Below are 23,495 nucleotides of genomic sequence, written 5' to 3' on the forward strand. Positions count from 1 at the left end.
AAAATTTTAAAAAACAGTTGGTTTTCAGGCAAAATATTGTTATTGAAATATGGATAATCATGAATAAGTAATTCTTTTGGATATTTGGGATAATGACTTTCCGTTATAAGCCCCATGTCTTAATTATAACCCGGAACCTTAAACTTGTAATTTCTAGAAAAATACAAAAAAAATGCTTTTTTTTGGTCAAACAACATAATGAAAAATTTTAATCAAAACTTCTCAAAACTGTGACCTTTACCTGTTTACCTCAGCAAAATGTTAGAACTTAAGTTTGTAATGTAACTGTTTTTAATGATCTGAATTACAGTAGAAATGGTAATTACACATTAGTTTAGCTATTGATGTAACGCTACATGCAAACCGACATGTTTAACATACATGTTAATACAAATTTCTATTCATGTAGATAATTGTTAAACACAAGTTATGAAATGGTATAAAAATCAGAGAAATAAAGTTGCCAGTTTGAGATTTTGACTGAAAAGCATCATTTTATGATATATAGTCATTTTTGGAATCTCCTGTCAGATTATAATCTCATTGCAGCACCTTTGCAGTTCCCCTGCTGCTCAGTCTGCTTCTTACAGACGGAAAAAAAAAGTCCGCCCACATCGGCATGATTGGACAAGTCTGTGTAACATTTCTCAGGTGTGTGTGTCTGTTACATACATAAGAACTCCATTGTGACTAAAATTTTTGGAATTTTTTATATACGCATCTCACAACATGCTGTCCATTCACCACTTTGCAAAATACAATGATTTAATTGCCTTCCAAAGTGTTTGTTATTAATACTGTAGAAACATGTTTGTTAGGAAAAGATCAGTAAAAATATGGACACAATAAATGCTTTAGTAAGTCATTAAATTAAATTTTATCAAAGAATCTTAAACGCTGTAAGACTCTGCATGGCATGTTTTTATCCAAATTCTCTGCAACACAGTGAATATAATAACAAACATGTTTTTGTTTTTCAATGACAAATAGCATTAATTTTTACTGCTTAAGCCAACCTTAAAGTCATAATTCATTTACAGATCTTGCAGCCCACAGTGCAAATAGCTGCTTTCTCATAAACTGAAAAAGGGAAAAGAGATGATGTTTAGGGCAACCTTGGATAATTAAGAAACTTTTGTCTGTAGTACATTGAACTCACAAGAGCCAGGATGCAGTATCTGAAAAGTGATGATGAGCTTCATAGCCTTTCTAAACCAGGGGTAGAATAATGCATAAATAATAGGATTTATACATGAGTTCAAGTTAAACAAACTGAAGACAATGTATACTAAAATGCTTTTCATCAAACCATGATTTATAACAACAACACAATAATATGGACAGAAACATGTTAGAAACACAACTACAAGAATACCAAGAGTCCTGGCTGCTTTCAGCTCAGATTTTCTTGATTTTCCAGTCACTGTATGTTGGAGTGTGTTAGCTTTAACATGAGAGCGCATGACCCGAGCCTGAGACACAGCCACCACAAATACTCTCATATAGAGGACTATGATCACTGTTACTGGAGCAATAAATGATATAACAAGGTCAACATTTCCTAAAACAGGGTATGTAAGTGGAACACATTCACCGAAGCATGACCTGCGACTGCTTACTTTAATAAGGTTCTCCTTTAAAAATATCAGGTTGTAGAGGACAGAGCAGAGCCAACACAGACTGTCGCTCTTCTCACAGTGACCCTGACTGAGTAATGCAGGGGGTCACAAATGGCAACATAGCGATCAATTGATATGAGCACCATGTCTCCTACTGAGGCAGACGCGATGATGAAAGTCACATACAGACATAAAGAACATATAAGATCGCCAAGAAACCAGCAGGAACTTTGCATATATATTTCTCCAGACATTACCAGCAGACCCATGAGAAAATCTGCAACAGCCTGGTTATCTTCACATTGATGGGATTTAATTTTCCAGACCGCCTGCTGACCCTGAACAATGGGCAAAACAGGGTTTTTTATGCAGTCAACGGAGATATCTGTAAGCGCTCACTGCTCTGTTAAACAGCAAATAAACAATAAAATATATGTTTATTAGTGTAAATACGGCTGTGTTGTAGTTTTTTTTGTTTTTTTTTTATATATAAGAGACATCCTGCCTTCACCTCAGTGAAATACGGTCGATGGTGAGGACAATTTTAGTGTTATTGAACAGTTTTGGACTTGTGGTTTTTATTCATGGTGTCAATAAAAAGTTGTAAAACTGTTTTCTCACAGTAATTGTAACAGTAACTCCAAAATATAAGATCAAGGAAGTTATATTTGTTACATTGCATTTACATTATCTGTGTCTTTGGGGGATTTTCCACAGCTGGAGATCTGACACCCATTCTGCCACAAAAGAAAAAAAGACTGCATTGACTTGTAAGCTTTTAATTCTTCCCCTACAAAGTGGACCATGTTATTGTAAATGCCGTGGGAAGCTAAATCAGGGTGCACAACCTCCGTCAGTGGGCAGTCTTGTAGGTTTGAAACTTAGGATTTTGGAAAATCATGCAGGTATTGAGCACCAGTATATTTGTTTTTATAAAATATCACTGTCTAACCTGACCATAAACTGGTAGAACTTCAGTTTTTTGTTGTCACTTATTTTGTTTGTTTTTAAATCTGAGTTTTAATAATATGGTATTTACAAAAAAGCTTCACTATCGATGCAACAGAATATCTTATGTTGATACTAACATCTAATCGTGTAGACTAGATATATTTTCAACCATGCAACAGTCTAAAAATCACAAACAATTTCAGATCTTTACAAAAAAAACCTTTTTATTAAATATTTTTCATATGGCATACTCACATCGGGCTACAATCAGAGTTCCTCGGTACAACGAATAATTAAATTGCTGCATCTCTGCAGTTCCGCTGCTGCTCAGTCGGTCTCTTACGGACATAGAAAAAAGGTTAGCCCACTTTTGCGAGAAGGGATTTGTACAAGTCTGTGTACCATTTATCTGGTGTGTGTGTGTTGGAGACATAAAACCTTCATAATGACTGAAATGTTCACAGTATTTAAATACAACATTTCAAAACAGTACTCCACATTCCCTACTTAAAAAAAAAAACAAAACAAAAACAATTTGCTTCAAAATTTTTTGCTATTAATACTGTAGAAATAAGTTTAATCAGACATTCATTCATTCATTCATGATCCGAACCGCTTAGTTCGCTAAAGAGTCATGGGGAAGCTGGAGCTGATCCCAGCAGTCTTTCGGTGAAAGGCAGGGTACACCCTGGACAGGTTGCCAGTCTATCACAGGGCTAATACAAAGAGAAACACAACTACTCACACTCACTCCTATGGGCAATTTAGAGTAACCAATTCATCTAACATGCATGTCTTTGGACAGTAGGAGGAAGCTGGAGTACACGGAGAGAACCCACGCATACACGGGAACAACACGCAAACTCCACACAGAAAGGACACTGTTCGAGCCTCGTCCCCTGCTAAGGATTGAATCAGCGAACCAATGTGTAGCCACAGTGCTAAACACTGTGTCACCATGCAGCCCTTAATCAGACATTGTCAGTGAAAATATGAACACAGTAAATGCTTTAGTAAGTCAAGCTTTGACATTAGGTAAAATATTGTCAAAACATTTTCCTTCCTGAGCCGCCACCTTCTCATGGTGAAGGGGTTTATGTGCAAATATGTTGTTGGGGGCTTTATGCCCCTGGTAGGGTCAATCACGGCAAACAGGTGTCTAGGGGAGGGACCACACTAAGTGCGGTTCAAAGACCCCTATGATGATAACAACCATGAGCGGAAATGTTCCCTTGCCTGGATGCAGGTCACCGGGACCCCCTCTGGAGCAAGGCCTGGCAATGGGGCATGAGAGCGAGCGTCTGGTGGCTGGGCCACTGCCCCTTGGGGCCCAGTTGGGCGCAGCCTGAAAGGGTTACATGGGCCCCACCTCCCATGGGCTCACCATCTGCGGGAGGAGCCATAGGGGTTGGGTGCAATGTAAGCTGGGCGGAAGCAAGGGGCCGATCCTCGGCTGCAGAAACTGTCTCTGTGGAAGTGGAATGTCACCTCTCTGGTGGAGAAGGAGTCTGAGCCTATGTGCAAGGTTGAGCGGTTCAGGCTAGATATAGTTGGACTTACCTCAACGCATTACTTGGGTTCTTGAACCAGTACCTTTGAGAGGGGCGTGACCTTCTTCAACTCTGGAGTTGCTCATGGTGGGAGGCACTGAGCAGGTGTGGGCATTCTCATTAGCTCATGGCTTGGTGCTTGTACATTGGGGTTTACCCAGGTGGATGAAAGGGTAGCTTACCCCCGCCTTCAGATAGGGGAACGGGTCCTGACTGTTGTCTGTGCTTATGCACTGAACAGCAGTTCAGAGTACCCACCCTTTCTGGAGTCCTTGGAGGCAGTGTTGGAGGGTGCTATTTCTGGGGACTCCCTTGTTCTGCTGAGGGACTTCAGTGCTCACATGGGCAATGACAGTGAAGCCTGGAGGGGAGTGACTGGGAGGCATGGTCCGCCCTCCCGTACCCAAATGATTTTTTGTTATTGGACTTCTGTACTCGTCATGGATTGTCCATAACAAACACCATGTTTCAACATAAGTTTCCATATGTAAACCTGGCATCAGGAACTCCATGGGCCACAGTTCGATGATCGATTTTGTAGTCGTATCATTGGACCTGCAGCCACATGCCTTGGACACTCGGGTGAAAAGGGGGGCGGAGCTGTCAACTGATCACCACTTGGTGGTCGGTTGGCTCAGATGGTGGGGGAGGAAGCCAGTCAGATCTGGCAGGCCCAAACATGTTGTGAAGGTCTGCTGGAAACATCCCCTGTCAGAGCGAGGTTCAACTTGCATCTTTAGTAGAGCTTGCAACATGTCCCGAGTTAGGTGGGAGACATTGAGTCTGAGTGAGCTGTGTTCCGTGCCTCAAATGTTGAAGTGGCCAGCGGAGCTGTGGCTGTAAGGTTGTTGATGTCCGTCATGGCAGTAATCCCAGAACTCGTTGGCGGACACCAGCAGTGAGGGATGCCGTTAAACTGTAGAAGGAGTCCTATGGGGTCTTCTTGGCTGTTTGGACTCAGGAAGCAGCTGATAGGTACTGACAGGCTAAGCGGCATGCAGCTTTGGCTATTGCCAAGGCAAACTTGGGCAAGTGAGGCTATGGATAAAGACTTCCGGACGGTTTAGAGGCGACTCTGGTCCATCATCTGGCGACTCAGGAGGGGGAAGCAGTGCCCCGTCAATACTGTGTACAGTGGAGATGGGGAGCTGGAAGGTCGGTGGAAGGAATATGTGCAAGACCTTCTCAATCCTACCAACACGTCTTCCGATGAGGAAGCAGATCTGGGGGACTCAGTGGTGGACTCTGCTATCTCTGGGACTGAATTCACTGAGGTGGTTAAAAAAAACTCCTTGGTGGAAGGCCCCAAAGGTGGCTGAGATCCGCCTGGAGTTCCTTAAGGGTCTGGATGCTGTGGGGCTGTCCTGGCTGACACGCCTCTGCAGCATCGCTTGGACATTGGGGACAGTGCATCTGGACTGGTAGACTGGGCTGGTGGTCCCCATTTTTAGGGAAGGGGGCTAGAGCATGTGGGGGCCGTAGGGTGTGTTCCAATTACAAGGGGATCACACTCCTCAGCCTTCCCGGTAAAGTTTATTCAGGGGTCCTGGATTGGAGGGTCCAAAGGGACCATGGGAGTTAGCTAAACCAGTCTACATGTGCTTTGTGGACCTGGAGAAGACATTCGACCATGTTCCTCGTGGACTCCTGTGGGGGGTACTCCCCTTGTACGAACTGTCTGGTCCCTGTATGACAGGTGTCAGAGCTTGGTCTGCATTGCCAGCAGTAAGTCGGATTCATTTCCAGTGATGGTTGAACTCCGCCAAGGCTGCCCTTTATCACAGATTCTGTTCATAACTTATATGGACAGAATTTCTAGGCACAGCAGAGGTGTTGAGGGGATGCGGCTTGGTGGCCTCAGGATTGGGTCCCTGCTTTTTGCAGATGATGTGGTCCTGTTGGCTTCATCTGGTCGTGATCTCCAGCTCTCACTTGAGTGATTCGCAGTCGAGTGTAAAGCAGCTGGGATGAGAATCAGCACCTCCAAATCTGAGACCATGGTCCTCAGCCGGAATAGGGTGGATTGCCCTCTCCGGGTCGGGAGTCAGGTCCTGCCTCAAGTGAAAGAGTTTAAATATCTCGGGGTCTTGTTCACAAGTGAGGGAAGGATGGAGTGTTTGAGATCCACAGACGGATCGGTGTGGCGTCTGCAGTAATTCGGACTCTGAGCTGGTCTATCGTGGTGAAGAAGGAGCTGAGCCAGAAGGCGAAGATCTCGATTCACCAGTTGATCTACGTTCCTACACTCACCTATGGTCATGAGCTGTGGGTCGTGACCGAAAGAACGAGATCTCGTATACAGGCGGCTGAAATGAGTTTCCTCCGCAGGGTGGCCGGGCTTTCCCTTAGAGATAGGGTGAGGAGTTTGGTCATCCGGGAGGAGATCAGAGTAGAGCCGCTGCTCCTCCGCATCGAGAGGAGCCAGTTGAGGTGGCTCGGGCATCTCGTCAGGATGCCTCCTGGACCTCCCTGGTGAGGTTTTCCAGGCACGTCCCTCTGGGAGGAGACCCCGGGGAAGACCCAGGACACGCTGGAGGGATTACATCTCTCGGCTGGCCTGGGAACGCCTCGGGATTCCCCCGCAGAGTTGGCAAATGTGGCTGGGGAGAGGGAAGATTGGGCTTCCCTGCTTAGGCTACTGCCCCCGTGACTCAACCCTGGATAAGTGGCAGAAGATGGATGGATGGATGGATGGATGGGTGGGTGGGTGGATGGATGGATTCTACTAAAATATGACAGTGCCTCTGTTCCAGCCCCAGGCTAGAGACTTTTGTTTCTTTCTATTTCTAACACATTTGTCCTGAAGACAACATGAAAAACACGTTTGCTACATGTCTAATTTATTAATGCCTCTACATAAATAAAGATAGGGCAAGTAAATTTGCTTGGTTTCTTAAATAATTCATATGGAGCATAAAGTAGAATAAAGGTAGCCACAAAATAAGAATAACCCTTTAATGTAGAGAAAAGATGTATGACAATCTTGATGATCATTTAATAATTTAATCATAGCACCCTTAATAAAAATTTAAATTACTGTAATTGTGAGGTATCGAAGTTTGCACACCTGCATGTGCAATTTGTCCTTTACTGGTGGCTATAGTTACAAGATGGCCGACCATAATGACTATTCCTGAATGGCTAGCATGTGATATGCATAAACAAATTTAGATGCTTCTGATTTTGGGATGTATAATGAGCTTTAGACATTCTCAACAGTGGTAAAGTGTTCCACATGGGGGACACCAACCTGTTTTGGGAAAATTCCATAAATTATCACCAATTAAATTGAATCAACTTATTGTTGGTTTTATGGCTGTTCTGCAACTGCCCTACTCTGTTTTGAGAAATATTTACAATTCCCCCATTCCCCTCTTATCCATGTGTATTATCTATGTCAGGGGTAGGCAACTCCAGCAGTTTCCCTTCTGTAACTCAGCTGCAGCAAATAAGTGGGTAATTAGCAGACTAGTGCAGTAGGATGTCAAGCTCTGCAGCAGTCTGTTAATCAAGTCTGATGTGAGTCAGCTGTGTTGCAGCAGGGAGACTCCCAACACTTGTAGGACTACAGCCCTTGAGGACCGGAGTTGCCCACTCCTGATCTATGCCTATAAATGTTACAGCCCACAGCAATAATATCCTTGTTTTAATCTAAATAAAGATGGTTGTCTACAAAGTTTGCATGTGCTTAATGGGTTCTCTCATGATGTTCTTCTTTCCTGTGCATGTTATGTTAACGCACTGTAGGCAAGATTCTGGTGTGTCACATTTGTTTGTCTACAACACTGCATTGGCTCAATAGTGTCTGATTGGTGCTTTGGTTGCCAGGCACCTGATTGTGTCCACCTGTGTTTGGTAATTTCATTCAAGTCTATTTCTCATAGTATTTAAGTCTCCTCTTCTTGCTCCTCATTTGCTGTTGGATCTATTCAATGAAAGCCAGGTGTGTTGGAACAAGGATACATCAAATACCTGCAGGATAGCCACCTCAATGTCTGACTTTGAACTCCCTTGGTTTAACATTATAAAGTTCACACTAAGAAGTAAGGTTGCACAGTATACCAGTACAACTATGGTGCTGCAATACCAGTACTTTACCAGTATATAAAAACAAGCTGTACTTTTTTTTTTTTTTTTAATGCAAATGAATTGGTAATTGGAGCCTGTGTCTTTGGTTTTTATGAGAGCAGACAAAGTCTGGACAAGATGTTCTTCAAAGTTTTTCAAAGCCAAAATAAAATACAACAGTAATTCTACTAATATGTGACAGCAGCTCCATACCAGGGAAGGTTACAGGAGATTGTTGTTTCTAACTATTTCCAACACATTTTTTCTGAAAACAGTTTGGAAAAACATGTTTGATATATGTTGCATTTATTTAAAAGTGGATGTTTGGAGGCATGTCAAAGCTGTTTCGCTGAGTCCTGCTAAAATTTTGACTCAAGCTATAATTGTATGATATAAGAATTATAATAGCACTTTTCAGGTTTCAGTGTCAGCATATTCAATGCTACTTGATTTTTACAATTTGAGAATTTTTGTTTCTTTTACAGTATGGTGATCTCACAGGAGCCAGGCTGCAGTATCTGTAGGGTGACAATTAGTTCCACTGCTTTTCTAAACCAAGGGTAGAACAAGGCATAGATCAGAGGGTTTACAGTGGAGTTAATGTAGAACAGGAAAAGCACATAGAATGCATGAGTATTGCTGAGCAAATAATCACCTGCAAGAGAGACGCAGTAATATGGGATGAAACATACAAGGAAAACAATGACAAGAACACCAAGGGTCCTGGCTGCTTTCAGCTCAGATTTCTTTACTCCATTCGCTGATAGCTGCTTTGTGGCAGCTGAAACATGAGAGCGCATGGCCCGAGCCTGAGACACAGCCACCACAAATACTCTCATATACAGAACTATGATCACCGTAACTGGAACAATAAAACTTACAATGAGGTCAATGATTCCTTCATTGTAGCCGACAGTAATCATACACTCTCCATAGCAGGCATTATTATGTCCAGGTATCTTAAAGTCATCTATGACAATAAGACAACCATAAAGAATAGAGCAGAGCCAACACAGACAGACACACACTTTTACTCTTTGCTCTGTGACTCTGGTTGAATAAAGCAGAGGGTCACAAATGGCCACGTAGCGATCAATTGATATGAGCACCATGTCTCCCACTGATGCAGAGGTGATGATGAAAGACAAAGAGTTATACAAAGAGCACATGACGTCACCCAGAAACCAGCAGGCTGTGTTTCGAATAATTTCCAAAGGCATCAACAGGAGGCCCAGGAGAAAGTCTGAGACAGCCAGAGAGAGGAGGAGAATGTTGGTGGGTGTGTGAAGCTGCCTAGAAGGAGACAGATGCGTGTCATTGAACCATTAAGAATTCATACGTTCGTTTTGAAATAATCCAGAAGAAAAAAACCCAGTAAAAATCTGTTTTTAAATTATTCTGATTTGTTTCATCTGCAGGTACCATATTGCTAACGGTAGACGACTAAATCAGCGATGATGCATGAACCTTCAACAATAAACTCTATAGTCAACAAATGCACAGTCAAACTGAACTAAAAGAACATTTTAAAAATAGAAATCAGCTTCTGCCTGAAGTGGGAGACTGAGATGATGACGAGCAGGTTGAGGGCTGCAGTGGTCAGAGCGATGAAGGACAGCGTGACGTGAAGAAGCACAACCTCCGCCCAACCAGATGCAGGATTCCTGCAGGAGGTGTTGTAGAGTTGTGGAAAACAGAGAACTGCTTCATCCTGGAGCTCCATCTTCACATCTGCAGAAAGCTACAGCTCTGCTTTCTGTGCCCTACTTTATAACTGATGAGTCACACCCTCTAACTCCTCCTCTCCTGTCAGTGCTGATGTATCCTCTACATCACCTGACTGGACTTGGTCATATTTTCAGTCATGTTGTTGAATGATTGGGAAGCAGGATGATTATCTTTATTAAATGATCATGATGTCCTGTGATGGACTGGTGACCTGTCCAGGGTGTATCTGCCTCTTACCTGATTCTTTAGAAAGGCTCCAGCTTCCCCGTGACCTTGAATTGGACCGAGCAGTTAGAAAAATGGATGGATGGATTTTGTGGAAGAAGCAGTGGAACTAGTTAACATGTGGCAGAAGCACATAGCAATGACAGGAGAGGTCAGAGGTCATTATCCATGAAGCTTTTTCACAAATGATGTATTTTCAATGTGAGCTAAAGCAACAGGGAGATATTACTGTTGTAAAGTCTATGATCTCCTGTATGCGACTGTGACTCGTGTTAGGTCGCAATGAGTTTATTGACTACATGATGTTTTTTTTTGTTCAGAATTAACTTTGAATTAAATAATTCCAAATTAAAGTATTCATGATCATTCCAAATTGAGGTTTACATGGAAAACATGTTTATTTACATTTACTTAATTTAGATGTGGGGGTTGGGAAGGGTTCTGAATGGACAGAAGGCAGACGTAATGTGTACCAGGAGAACGAAAAAAAAAAAAAAAACTCCTCCTGCTTCTTTTCTCTTTGGCTACAACACGCAATACAACTATTTTCACTTCAATTTTCATTACAGTTTCGAAGCAGCAGCTCGACACCAGCACACTTCATGTATTTTCAGCAGCTGAGGAGAAGGGAGATGGAGTACTGGAGACAGAAGGCAGAGTCAGTTCAGATTTAAAATCGGCTTGAATTTAAAATGTAAATGAACGAGCCACTTACTACAGAATGAAGTTTAATTTTGAATTGTCTTTTTTTTTCGGAATTAGGTGTTTAAATAGGAATTTTTAATCTCTTTAAAGAATTAAAGACACACACTTAAACTTTTTCAATTCAATTCAACTTTATTTATATATCGTCAAATCACGGCAATGCCATCTCAAGACGCTTTACAGACAGAGGGGAAAACATAATGAAGGCCAATTCATAACAGCCTATATAAGGAAACCAACAGATTGAGTTGAGTCCAACTCAATCTCCCATCCTGAGCAAGCACACTGGCGACAGTGGGAAGGAAAAAACTCACTTTTAACAGGAAGGAAACCTCAAGGACAGGCAGCCATCTGCCTCTGCTGTGTGGGGGGAAGAGGACAGAAAGACAACAGACAACAGGAACTGCTACTCCCGGCCAGGGAGACCTGCTGAGACAGGAGACATACATGTTAATGATGCAACACTGTTATGGGGGGGGGGGGGGGGGGGATAAAAGAGAGAGATAAAGAGAAAAAGAAAGAAGCTCAGTGTATCAGGAAATGTCCCTCAGCAGTCTAAACCTATAGCAGACTAGACCTATAGAAGACTAGTCTTCAGCCTAGTCTTAAAGGTGGGGAGGGTGTCTGCTTCCCTAACACTAACTGGGAGCTTATTCCATAAGAGAGGGGCCTGATAACCAAAGGCTCTGCCTCCTGCTCAGGTCTTTGAGACTCTAGGAACCACAAGTAAGCCTGCAGTCTGCAAATGAAGTACTCTGCTTGGTATATAAGGAACTATGAGGTCTTTGATATATAGTGGTGCCTGGTTGTGGAGGGCTTTATATGTAAGGAGAAGGATTTTAAATTCTATTCTAGATTCAACAGGCAGCCAATGAAGAGAGGCTAAAACTGGAGAAATATGATCTCTCATGCTGGTTCTGGTCGGGACTCTGGCTGCAGAATTCTGGATCAGCTGAAGGGTTTTCAGGGCATATTTAGGACACCCAGTAATAGAGAGTTACAGTAATCTAGTCTCAAAGTAACAAAAGCGTGAACCAGTTTTTCTGCATCACTCTGAGACAGAATGTCCCTAATTTTGGCTATATTACGTAAATGAAAGAAGGCTGTTTTAGTTACCTGCTTAATATGTGGACCAAAGGACAGGTCAGGGTCAAATATTTTTTTCGCCCTTTCCCCGTCACACGCCCCCCCATCAACAGCTAACTCAGCATCCAACTGGCATCCTACCTGACCTGTTAGCTCTCTCCAGCCAGCAGAAGACGATCTTACGATGACTCATGTTTAGTCTCTTTCTCTGTTTTAATCATCTTACGTTTCTTTGCTGACTCAGTGACGGTGCGTGTTAAGAACAGCCAGTGTGTTTTCTAGCGTGAAGCGAGACATTGCTGCTACGTCACACAGCGTCCCGGATGTAAAAGTTGTAGTGTGGGTTTCTCAGCCTCGGGACGCTGCTGGGCAGCACAGGATATATGTCTCTGTGTCATCAAACAAGTCCAGAGCATGGAGTTTTGAGGTCAGAAAGTTGCGTACGTTGGAGGTCTCTATTGGCTGCGGGTCTGTGGTGGGCCCCTGAGTGGGGATCTTGGCTGCCTCACCACTGGGGTTGCGGGGTTTCCAGCCCTGGGGGGAGGCCACTGGCAGAGGCTGGGTCGGTGGGTTCTGGCTCTGCAGCGGGCGGCTGTGCAGGGTGGACTGGGTGGGGGTCCTGTGCTCCGGTGCCCAGGGCTGTCCCCTGTCTCTTGGGGGTGGGGGGCCTCCACTGTGGGGGCTGGGCTGACCGGGTTCTGCCGCTGCGTTGGGGGGCAGGTTGTGCCCCCCAACGCAGTGGTGCCTGGTTGTGGCCCCAGGACCAAGACGGCTGGGGATTGGTGTGTGCGTGTGTGTGTGTGTACATGTGTGTATGGGGTATGTATGGAGGAGAGTTGTGGTGTGTGAGAGTAGGGGAGTGTGGTAGTGCAAATAGATAAGGGGGAGGAGTGTGTGTATGAGGGAGTGTGGTGCTGCAAGTGGATGGGGGCTTAGGGGTGTGTGTATGGGGGAGTGTGTTGGTGCGCGTGGATGAGGGGTAAGGGGGGATGTATGGGGGAGTGTAGTGATACACAGTTATGGGGTAGACGTGTGTGTTGGGGGAGTGTTGGCATGCACGTGTATATATAGACTAGTGTGAGGGTGGAGGTGTATAGTAGTGTGTGTGTGTGTGTGTGTGTGGGGGGGGGGGGGGGGGTAGTGGTTATGAAGGGGGTAGGACAGAGGTGAGAAAGGAGTTTGTGTGAGAGGTGTGAGTGTGTTAACTTATTGGGGTGTAGGCGAAGAGGGACTCCAGCATGTCTCCATGTGGGGAGTATCCTGGGTGGGTGTGGGGACGGTGGACCTTTAATCTAGGGTCCCCTTCTGCCAGCCATCGCCTTCCTTGTCTTCCTGTCGCCCTTTGCATGTAGTGAGTTGGTGCCTCCTGGGGCTGACGGCGGCTCCTATAGGGGTAGTGTATGAATGGAGACGGAAAGGTGAGTTGGGGTGCGTGTGGGTAGGAAAGAGTGGGTGATTTGAGGTGTGGTGGGGATGTTTGTGAGATATGGTGTGTGTGCTGGTAAATAAGGTAGTGTGAACTGGAACTGAGAAGGGGGTTGCATATCGAGGTGTGTAGAGAGGGAGCTTGTGAGGGGAGTTGTTATGTGGTATGTATGTGTGCATCGAGGACGATGTGATCGGGGGGTAGGGAAGTGTGAGATAGAGCATGTGTAATGCATGGGGTAGGTAGGGTGTGTGTCGAGAGGGAGTATGTGCGTGTGAGTGAGTTGGTGTGTGTGTGTGTGTGTGTGTGTGTCTGTGTATGTGTGTGTTGCGGGGGGCTTGTGCCCGGGGAGCATGGCTGTTGAACTGGGGTGTGGCCTAACTGCCATTTGGCGGTGGTCTAGGGTCCTGGCTCTCCATTGGTGTGGGCTGGACCCTCTGCCGCGGGGGTGGGGAGTTGTCTTTGGGCTCTTGGGGCCCTGGGGCCCGCGCTCTGTCTGCCCTGGTTGACCGGTGCCCGGCGGGGCCGTTTCTTGCCGGTCTGGGCCCGCTGGGGCCTGTCCCCCCTGACTGCTGGGGGACTCTGGCTGGGGCTCCTCTCCCGGGTGGGTCCATGGCTTGCTCCGGAGTGGGGTGATTGGATCCTTTGCTGGGGGGTGGCTGCCGGCTACCTGAGTCTCGGGGTCCTCCTGACCTGCTCCTTGCCTTTGTGTGGGCGGGGTCACTTTGGCATGATCACTCTTCTCTGAACACGTTCCACTCTGTATGTTCTGCATGTGACACCGTCTGAGTTGTCTGCAGGCTTATCCACTAAACAGCAGCTTGTTTTCTTTGTCTCTCATTTATATTTAACCTGATAGTTTATGGTGCTCCTGACACTTGATAGCCTAGTCCTCAACAGGAGGAATATGAATCTAAGATTGGCCTGTTTGTGTAGATGTAGATGTGTGTGAATGTGCATGTACATGCGTTTATATAGGTAAATGCGTATGGGTGTATATGCGTCTGTTTATGCAAATGTCTTTTTCTTTCTGTCTCTCTCTATCTCTCTCTTTTCCTCTCTCTATGTGGTGTTTTCTTTCTATTTCCCTTTGTCTTTCTGTTGCTCCTATCTTCTCTGGTCTGGCCAAGCAGTAGAAATTCTGTATTACAATTATACAAAATGAATAAAGAAATAAAATAAAAATCCAGAAAATCAAGGGGCTCTTCATACCAGTAATGCTCCCCTTGGTAAAGTAAATTAGCTCAGCAGAACACAGCATCCAGACCATTATTCTGCTTGACACGAAGAAAAAAAAAAAAAAGCTACGTACCATGTCTTTAAAACTGACCAGTTTATTATAAGATCAACGAGGTCATCTTTTGGATATCTTGTAAGTGTAAAACTTGCGGAGTTTTTATAACTAAACAAGATAAAGTGTTTTTTAGCCAAAATTTTAGCCAATTTTGGCTCATTAGCCAAAATCCAAATTTCCTTACCAAGATAAAGCCAAATTTGGATTTTTAAGTAACAATCGTAGCACGACTAGAAAAACCTCACAATGTGCAGAATTTTTAGCATCTTGGGGCATATATTGCCCCCCCGGGCAGCATTTTAACTACCTGGGTGACCTCTGCCAGTGTGATGGGCATGTATTTCCATGAGTCTTCAGATTTCGATTGCTATAAAAACTGCTGTGGCCTTAGATTTCCTTGGGGATTAATAAAGTATCTGTACTTATGATCTTTACCATCCCCCACCCCCCTTCCTTACTATAATGGTGTTTAAGACTCAGCTGAAGGTCTTTGTTTATAAGTTTATTGGGGCCAGGTGCAGGACATAGGACACAGCATATTGGGTGATTAGTTATGCCATAATTGTGGTTGGAGAGGCCTGTGGATGAAGGAGAAGCTGTCCTGGATGTATTAAATGACAAGCCTCTTTACAATTCCATTATAATAGATGATTGTTTGAGTATAGTGGTTTAAGCCAAATTACAAGGTATTAAGTTTCTATTCAAGCCTCGGGTGCAAGATAACAACCCTTATTGTCATGTTATGCTCTCTGACCTCTGCTTCTGGAAAAAAAGACTGGCTGATTCAAAATTACAAGCATATCCTTTGTTTCTCCACATGAGGTTTGCAAAGCAGTTCAGATTTCCACATCTTCATTTGCATAAGACCAACGCAAATGTATGTAGTTTAGCCTTTCAGTCATCATGAAACACAATTCCTGAACAGAAAAGAGGAAATGGATCAAACTTGATAAAAAATCATCTAATAAATAATTTTTTACTGAAAAAAAACATGAAAGACTAAACCTTGGGATCTTAATTGTACACTGAAAGACTAAAGCCCACTAAAAAACCAGTCTGCAGTGGTTTAGTTTTGTTTTCATTGTATTTTTGTGATTGCTGTCCTGGATGTGTGTGCAGAGAACAGGGGTGGCCAGTGATGCCATCAGGCTTTTTTTCTGTGGTTTAGTTTTAATGTGTGCAAATGTTTAAAGGTAATTAAACATTTGGTGTTGGACCTAAAGTGCAGGTGGTGGTTGTAATCTGCAGTTTGCAGATTACAACCACCACCTGCACTTCAGGTCAAATTAAATATGTCCAATTGAGTGTATGAGGGTGTGAATAGTATATTATTCCATAGAAACCTCTTGTTTTTGCATTTTTGTGTGTATCGCTTTGTACTTTTTTAATAAGCACCATTTTAATCATCATATTTTCAAGTCCCTTCAAAATCTGATATTTAGTAAATTTTGTGTTTATTTTGTGTTTACAAGTTAAATTTGAGTTTTTAAATTTGTTCTCGTAGCCTGATTCTGTCCCATGAATTATCAGCCCGTTTGGTGTCTTACTGTATGTGCAGTTTTACATACATGTCATATACAAACATCTTGATTTGAGGAAGTCTTTCCCTCTGCTATTAGACTGCAGAACTCCTTTTGGGACTTGGAAAGGCAAGGGGGGCAGAGAGGGAGTGGACATCAGATCATCAATTAAAGAGGAAAAGTGATGGAGGTTTCCTGGACTGAAATCCACAAGGACACACTGATTATGATTAATAGTAACATTTTTTTTTTTTTTTAAATCTGTTTATTTATTTTGCGATTTAAGTAACTTGTTATTGTTATTATATTTATGTAATATGAATGGTTGTGTGGAGTGCACAAGCAGCCAGATCTATCTTTCTCTGTCTGGTGTCATATTTGACGAGCTTTTAAGCTTTATTACTGTAAGTAGATTTGGTTTAGGGACTGAAAACAAATGATTTCAGTTAAACCAGTACAGTTTTTATCGTTTAAATGGGCCGAGACCCCTTTGTACTGGAAAAGTTGGGGCCCTGCATAAAACAGATTCAGCTCTCCTCGATTAAACAATAATGACCCCATAAAAAAAAAAAAAAAAAAAAAAAAAAAAAGACAAGTGTAAACTAGTGAGCATAATGACTTTTATGTTAGAAATGTTAAGGGACCAGATGCACAGGCTGATATCACTGCTCTAAGCTAATTACATTTGAGACTTTGTAGTACAACTGCCTCATCACTTCGCTTAACTGGGACTATGGAAGCCAAGACAAAGTCAGACTTTCTCCTGCTACCTTTAAAAGCATAATGTTGCTTTTTATATTAACCTTTTCATGCAGGAATTGACAAGGCAATATTTTTAAATACATTATTTTACCTCTGCACTTTTTTTTGTTTATTTGTAATATTTAGAATTTATCACAATTTTTTATTTTAGTGTATTCTATAAAATATTTATAAAATAATATAAAATATTATACTATGTAACATTATGGGTTATATTATATTATGGGTCATTTTGTTTTCCTATTTTTTGCAAAGGCAAACTTATATTATATTATATTATAATTATATTATGTTCAATTCTATCATATATTTATTTATCCTCCAGTGAGTGGAAACATATTGGATTTCTCACTAACATCCGGTGAAGTGGTTTATTTACAAAAATACCATCCTTATTCATGAATATTCAATAAAAAAGCTTGAAAATATGTGTCCACTATATGGTCACTACGCATGAAAGGGTTCAATTATGTTAATACGACAGTCTGTTAATAAAACAAAGTAGAAAACAACTGGTGCAGTTTTTGTTATAATTAAGATGAATGTTTCATAAACAGCCTACCAGTGAGCCACAGTCTGTAGATGTTTTTAAAAGGAGGGTACCTTCCTTTTCAGCTTAGCTTTTAGCTGAATTTTATTTACTCTTTAGTTTATTCATTCGTTCATTATCTGAACCGCTTAGTCCGATGAAGGGTCGCGGGAAGCTGGAGCCTATCCCAGTAGTCTTTGGGCAAAAGGCAGGGTACATCCTGGACAGCTCGCCAGTTCATTGCAGGGCGCTTTTAATTTAGTTAATGTGTTATTTAATTTCTTATCTTTTTTTTTTTTTTTTGACACTTTTTTTTTTTTTATCAAGTCCTTTATATGTATTATTGTTGTTTTTATTTGTTCTTATTGTTTCTTAAGGTTATTTCTTTTTTTTTTTTTCTTTTCATTTTATTTTTTAACTCCAGTGCTCTCCTTATGGGGATCCTCCATGCCGGGGGCCCTGCCTACTTGGTCTGGGGTTCGTTTTCATGGTGATTGCTGCACACTGCGGCTTTACAGCTGAAGGGTGGACCCCGGCCTGCCTTAATCTGGGTCCTGGGTGGTTGTTGTGGTGGTGGCCCCTATGAACATGGGGTGACTGGTGTGAATGGATCCCAATGATATTGTTTTCTCACTTCAGTATCAAGTCAGATGTTTATTAATTCATTTTATATTTAATTTTCTTTTATTTGTTTGGACCTACATTCAGCTAAAGAGACAGGGAGTAATGTTTGTGGGGGGTTAGTTAGATTTTGATGAGGTGAGAAGGAGTGATTCAGAGAGCAGTGGCAGGTGGGATGAAGGTACAGCTTCAGCTACTAACTAATCAAACTGTTATCTGCAGTAGTTTGCAGGTGTCCTGTAAGGATGATGTGGTTGAGAGTAGTCAGTGCTGCCATTTTTTAACTTTACACTTTTTTTTTAATATAAGAATTAAGCCAACTGCAGCAAAGGTGAAAATGTTTATTTTTTATTTTCCTCTATTTTACTTTCTGATAAATATGAAAATGCAGAAGTGTAAGTCTGTTTGCATTAAAAATGCAGTAAAATGTAAAGTTTTGCAGGCACGGCAACAACAAAAAGGGATTTCAATCTTTTTCATTTTCAATTTTGAATTATAGAAAGCACATATACACACCTACACACACACACACACACACACACACACACACACACAGATACACTGTGCGGTTCCACTGGCTCGCCACAAGGATGCGTAATCGCTCCCTTGCTCTTCATTCTCTACACTAACATGTGTCAGAGTACTTTTAAAAATAGTTTTGTTTTGAAACACGCTGATGACACTGTGATTGTGAGCCTTCTTCAGGGAAACGAAAATGGCCATGGCCCAAATGTCAGTCAGTTTGTTCAGTGGTGTGAAGAGTCCAACCGGAAGCTAAACACATCCAAAACCAAAGACATGGCCAAAGATTTTAGGAGGATAAAAGACACACCAGAGGTCACAACCATCTCTGGTCAAAACGTCAAACTAGTGCAGAGCTACAAATATTTGGGAACTGTGACTGACAGCTCACTCAGCTTTGAGGAGAACTCTGAAGTTGTGTATAAAAAAGGATATCAACGTCTGTTCTGCCTCAGAAAGCGGTCGTGTTTTAATATTGACAAAACAATGCTCTCTCTTTTTGACAGATCTTTTAATGAATCGATTTGATCATTTTCCTTGGTAGCCTGGTTTGGTAATTTGGCTCTGAAAGACAGAAATAAAGTCAGTCAGATTATAAAATGGTCCAGTAGGCTGATTGATGAGCCTCAGCTGAGTCTTGAGGCCCGGTACACCAGGCAGGTACAGCGTACAGCCTCTAATATTGTGAGCTGTGACTCCCATCCTTTATTTGTGGAGTTTCACCTTCTCCCATCAGGACGCAGGCTCCAAGCTGCAGGACAAAACGTTACAGGAACAGTTTTGTTCCATCTGCAGCAGCCCTCCTTCATAAGTTTAAGGATTTTAAATCATTTTTATCTTTTAATGTAACTATTTATTAATTTTTGATGTTGCGAGCCATTGTGAATGTCAGAACGTCTGTTTATGTGTTTATTTTGTTCCTGTCTTCTCTGAAACCAAACCTGAAAATGTTGTACAACAAATCTACCTACGGGTACAAATAAAGTCACCTGAACTGAAGTAGAAAAGGGTCCAGACCCCCATGGGGATTGGCACATAATTCCAGGGTGTTGCCAGACAATTGTTAAAACTACATAGCTTACATTTATCAACTTATTTTGGGATTTTTACCAGGTTTATCTAAATTAAACCGTTAATGCAGGAATAAATTTGTGAAATAAGGACCTTAAAAAAACACACATAAACAACAAAGTTATGGCAAAAAGGAGAATTTTTCATTATCTCCCCAAGAGAACCTGATTGTGGGCATGTAAGTGTATTGTCAGAGTAGTAAACCGGATCCACCAAAAACAACTTTATCCTCCTCATTTATGAAGATTCTGACAGTTTTCCAACCTTGTATTTAGACGGCTAAAAGATGACCCATTAGATGTATCCTACATTTAGGCACTCAGTTGTCAAACTGGGGGTGGGATTAAAAACACCACCATATGTTACCTTGAGGGCCTTGAGGGCCCTGAGAACCTGAGTTTTTCCATGCATCCCTGTTCCAACACATTATACACGTATATTAAAAACCTGACAGTGGTCCTTGATGACCGGAGCTGGGCACCCTGCCTTACTGTATGTTAACTTCACAGGAGCCAGGCTGCAGGATCTGAAGAGTGACAATAAATTTCACTGCTTTTCTAAACCAGGGGTAAAACATGGCATAAATCACCGGGTTCAGGCTGGAGTTTAGGTAAAACAGAAAAAGCACATAGGATGCATCAGAGCCAGTGAACAACTCATCTCCTGCAAGCGAAATGCTGTAATAAGGACAAAAACACAATAGAAACACAACTATCAGGACACCAAGAGTCCTGGCGGCTTTCAGCTCAGATTTTCTCGTTACACTCAGGGAAATATTGAGAGGGACAGCTGTAACGTGAGAACGCATAGCGCGAGCCTGAGACACAGCCACCACAAACACTCTCATATACAGAACCACGATGACAGTAACCGGAGCAAGAAAGGTTATAAAAAGGTCAACGGTTCCAGCAATATATTCAACAACAACGACACATTCCCCGTGACAGGAATTATGCCAACCTGGTTGAGTCAGGTCCCCCCTTGCGATAATACTGCTGTAGAGGACAGAGCAGAGCCAACACAGACAGACACACACTTCAGTTCTCTTCTCTGTGACTCTACTTGGATAATGCAGAGGATCACAAATGGCCATATAGCGATCCACTGATATGAGCACCATGTCTCCTACGGAGGCAGAGGTGATGATGTACGACACATAATTATACAAAGAACACATGAGATCGCCAAGATACCAGCAGGCTGTGTTTCGAAGGATTTCTCCGGGCATCAACAGGAGACCGACGAGAAGGTCTGAGACAGCCAGCGAGAGGAGGAGGATGTTGGTGGGTGTGTGGAGCTGCCTGCAGGAGACAGAGATGCATCATTACACCAGCAAACCTTCATTTATTCACAAAAAACAATCCAAATATATAATAATTCAGTTAAGAAGAGACATTTAAAGCTAGCAGCTCTGCACTTTATGGTTAGACAAACAAGAGTTAAACATTGAGGAAAAAGTCTGAATCTGCCTGAAGTGAGAGACTGAGATGATGACGAGCAGGTTGAGAACCACAGTGAAGAGAGAAATGGAGGACAGCACGATGTGAATGATTGCAGCTTCAGTCCATGAAGAAGTCGGCTTCCTGCAGGAGCTGTTGGAAAACTGGGGAAAGCAGAGCTCTGGGTCGACCTGAACATCCATCATCAGAGAGCTGCAGCTCTGCCGAGCTTTATATGGCCAGTGCCTCGCACCTTCTCACACCTCCCTTTCTCTCTATTGGACAGTCATATCTTCTCTCCAACTTTCTGCAGTATAAACTCGACATGAGCACATGAGGCGTGAATTCTGGCCTCTTTAGGTGTTTCTAGGGTCTTTGTGGTTCAATCAGTTATATAAATACAAATATTTCCTTTTGAATACAATTTACAGTTTAAATACATTTTATGGTTTTATGAAATACACACATTTATTTATATAGTTTTTTGGTTTTTTTTTTCAATTAACCACCTATTTTATTTTATTCATGGTCCTCAATACGATTAAGGCCTATATATAAGACTATATATTAAAAAAGTGTATATTTTTATTACATCATAAAAGAAATCTGTTTTCAATAAAGTGATAATTATTCTTTCACATTGTTTTAATTTGTACAAGGAAAAACAAGTTTATTTATATGACACAATCCAACAACCAGGAGCTTCAAAGTGTTTTACAGAGACAACAAAACATTAGAAAACTTAAAAAAAAAATAAATAAATAAAATTAAAACAAGAAAGAAAGGACAAAGAAATAACATGAAATAAAGACTATTGAAATCATGATTAACTTCAGCTTTAAAAGATTTGGACTTAATATAAACTTAAGAAAGCTTTGAAAAAAAATGTGAGGAGTGAAGGTGAAGGTGTGGACCCAAATGCAGGAGAAGGCAGCCAGAAATGCAGAACTTAACTTTAATCTTGGAATAAACTAAAGGCAGAACTAACAATGGAAACATGGTCTACCACACACAACGTTCCAGCAACAAAACACTGCAACAGAGGGGTATAAATACACACAAGAACACAACAAGACACAGGTGAAATGGATGAAACTAATGAGACCAGCTGAAAACTAGGAACAGGAACAAAGGCTACACAGGAAACAAGGCAGGGCGACTGAACAGGGAAAAACTACAAAATAAAACAGGAAACTAGAACTAAAGACACAACACTAAACACATCATAACAGTGGGAAGAGGGGGGCTTGGATCAGGGACCAGGGCAAAACAGAGTCCAGGAGGCTAAGGTGACAGATGACTTAGTTTTGGGAGATGGCCCAGAGACTAGGACGGAGTGCAGGTCTGGTTCTGGAGGACGGCCGGAAGGCTGGACGGACAGCAGACTTGGCTTTGGGGGACAGCCGGGAGAACAGGACGACGGGGGCAGGCCTGGTTCAGGAGGACAGCCGGGTGGCCGGGACGACAGGACTGGGCATGGCTCAGAAGGAAGACTGGGAGGCAGACTTGGAACTGGAGGTGGAGCGGCCTCCTCATTGGGCACTGGGACAACAGAGGACCCCGAAGGAGAAGCGAGGAGCTTTCCAGGACCCTCTCGGGCACAGGGATCAGAGGAGACTGTCCGTTTCTTGGACCCCCTGGGAGACAGGGATCAGAGGAGGTGTTTATATTTCCTGGATCCCCTCAGAGACACGGATCTGCAGTGCCGGATGGGAAATGGGCGCTGGCGTGAGAGCCTGCAACCGCGGAAGGGACCAGGGCTGGGACACAGGCGGCTTGACTTGGGGCTGGGACGAAGGCGGTGACACTGGAGATGTGGGCCATGCAGCTGGTGGTGACACTGGAGACGTGGGCCGTGGAGCTGGGCGTTGGTGTGAGAGCCTGCAACCCCGGAAGGGACCAGGGCTGGGACCAGGGCTGGGACACAGGCGGCTTGGACTGGGTTTGGGACACAGGCGGCTTGACTTGGGGCTGGGACACAGGCGGCTTGACTTGGGGCTGGGACGCAGGCGGTGACACTGGAGATGTGGGCCATGCAGCTGGTGGTGACACTGGAGATGTGGGCCGTGGATCTGGGCGTTGGTGTGAGAGCCTGCAGCATCGGACGGGATTTGGGCACTGGCGTGGGAGCCTGCAGCCCCGTAAGGGACCAGGGCTGGGACACAGGCGGCTTGGACTGGGGCTGGGACGAAGGCGGTGACACTGGAGACGTGGGCCGTGGAGCTGGGCGTTGGTGTGAGAGCCTGCAGCCCCGTAAGGGACCAGGGCTGGGACACAGGCGGCTTGGACTGGGGCTGGGATGAAGGCGGTGACACTGGAGACGTGGGCCGTGGAGCTGGGCGTTGGTGTGAGAGCCTGCAGCATCGGACGGGATCTGGG

General features: G+C 43.3%; 2 protein-coding genes and 1 pseudogene across 3 annotated transcripts; all 3 read right to left on the reverse strand.

The window, feature by feature from the left end:
• Positions 1-1,023: 1,023 nt before the first annotated feature.
• Positions 1,024-1,855, reverse strand: LOC306766526 (trace amine-associated receptor 13c-like; annotated as a pseudogene). The gene is made up of 3 exons: positions 1,376-1,855; positions 1,149-1,288; positions 1,024-1,080 (listed from the first exon to the last, which is right to left on the reverse strand). The product of its transcript is annotated as a trace amine-associated receptor 13c-like (transcript).
• A 6,812-nt stretch (positions 1,856-8,667) lies between these two features.
• On the reverse strand, positions 8,668-9,911 carry LOC306766954 (trace amine-associated receptor 13c-like; the record flags this gene model as incomplete). The annotated part of the gene is made up of 2 exons (XM_079254817.1): positions 8,668-9,481; positions 9,739-9,911. 2 exons carry the CDS (start codon positions 9,909-9,911, stop codon positions 8,668-8,670), a joined length of 987 nt encoding a protein of 328 aa, XP_079110943.1.
• An 840-nt stretch (positions 9,912-10,751) lies between these two features.
• LOC306766527 (trace amine-associated receptor 13c-like) lies at positions 10,752-21,322 on the reverse strand (the record flags this gene model as incomplete). The annotated part of the gene is made up of 5 exons (XM_079254307.1): positions 10,752-10,781; positions 12,377-12,677; positions 13,895-14,062; positions 20,169-20,978; positions 21,147-21,322. The coding sequence occupies 5 exons, from the start codon at positions 21,320-21,322 to the stop codon at positions 10,752-10,754; spliced, it is 1,485 nt and encodes a 494-aa protein (XP_079110433.1).
• Positions 21,323-23,495: the final 2,173 nt, after the last annotated feature.

The sequence above is a fragment of the Telmatherina bonti genome (assembly GCF_933228915.1).
Source record: "Telmatherina bonti genome assembly, chromosome: 15".
Classification (NCBI taxonomy): Eukaryota; Metazoa; Chordata; class Actinopteri; order Atheriniformes; family Telmatherinidae; genus Telmatherina; species Telmatherina bonti.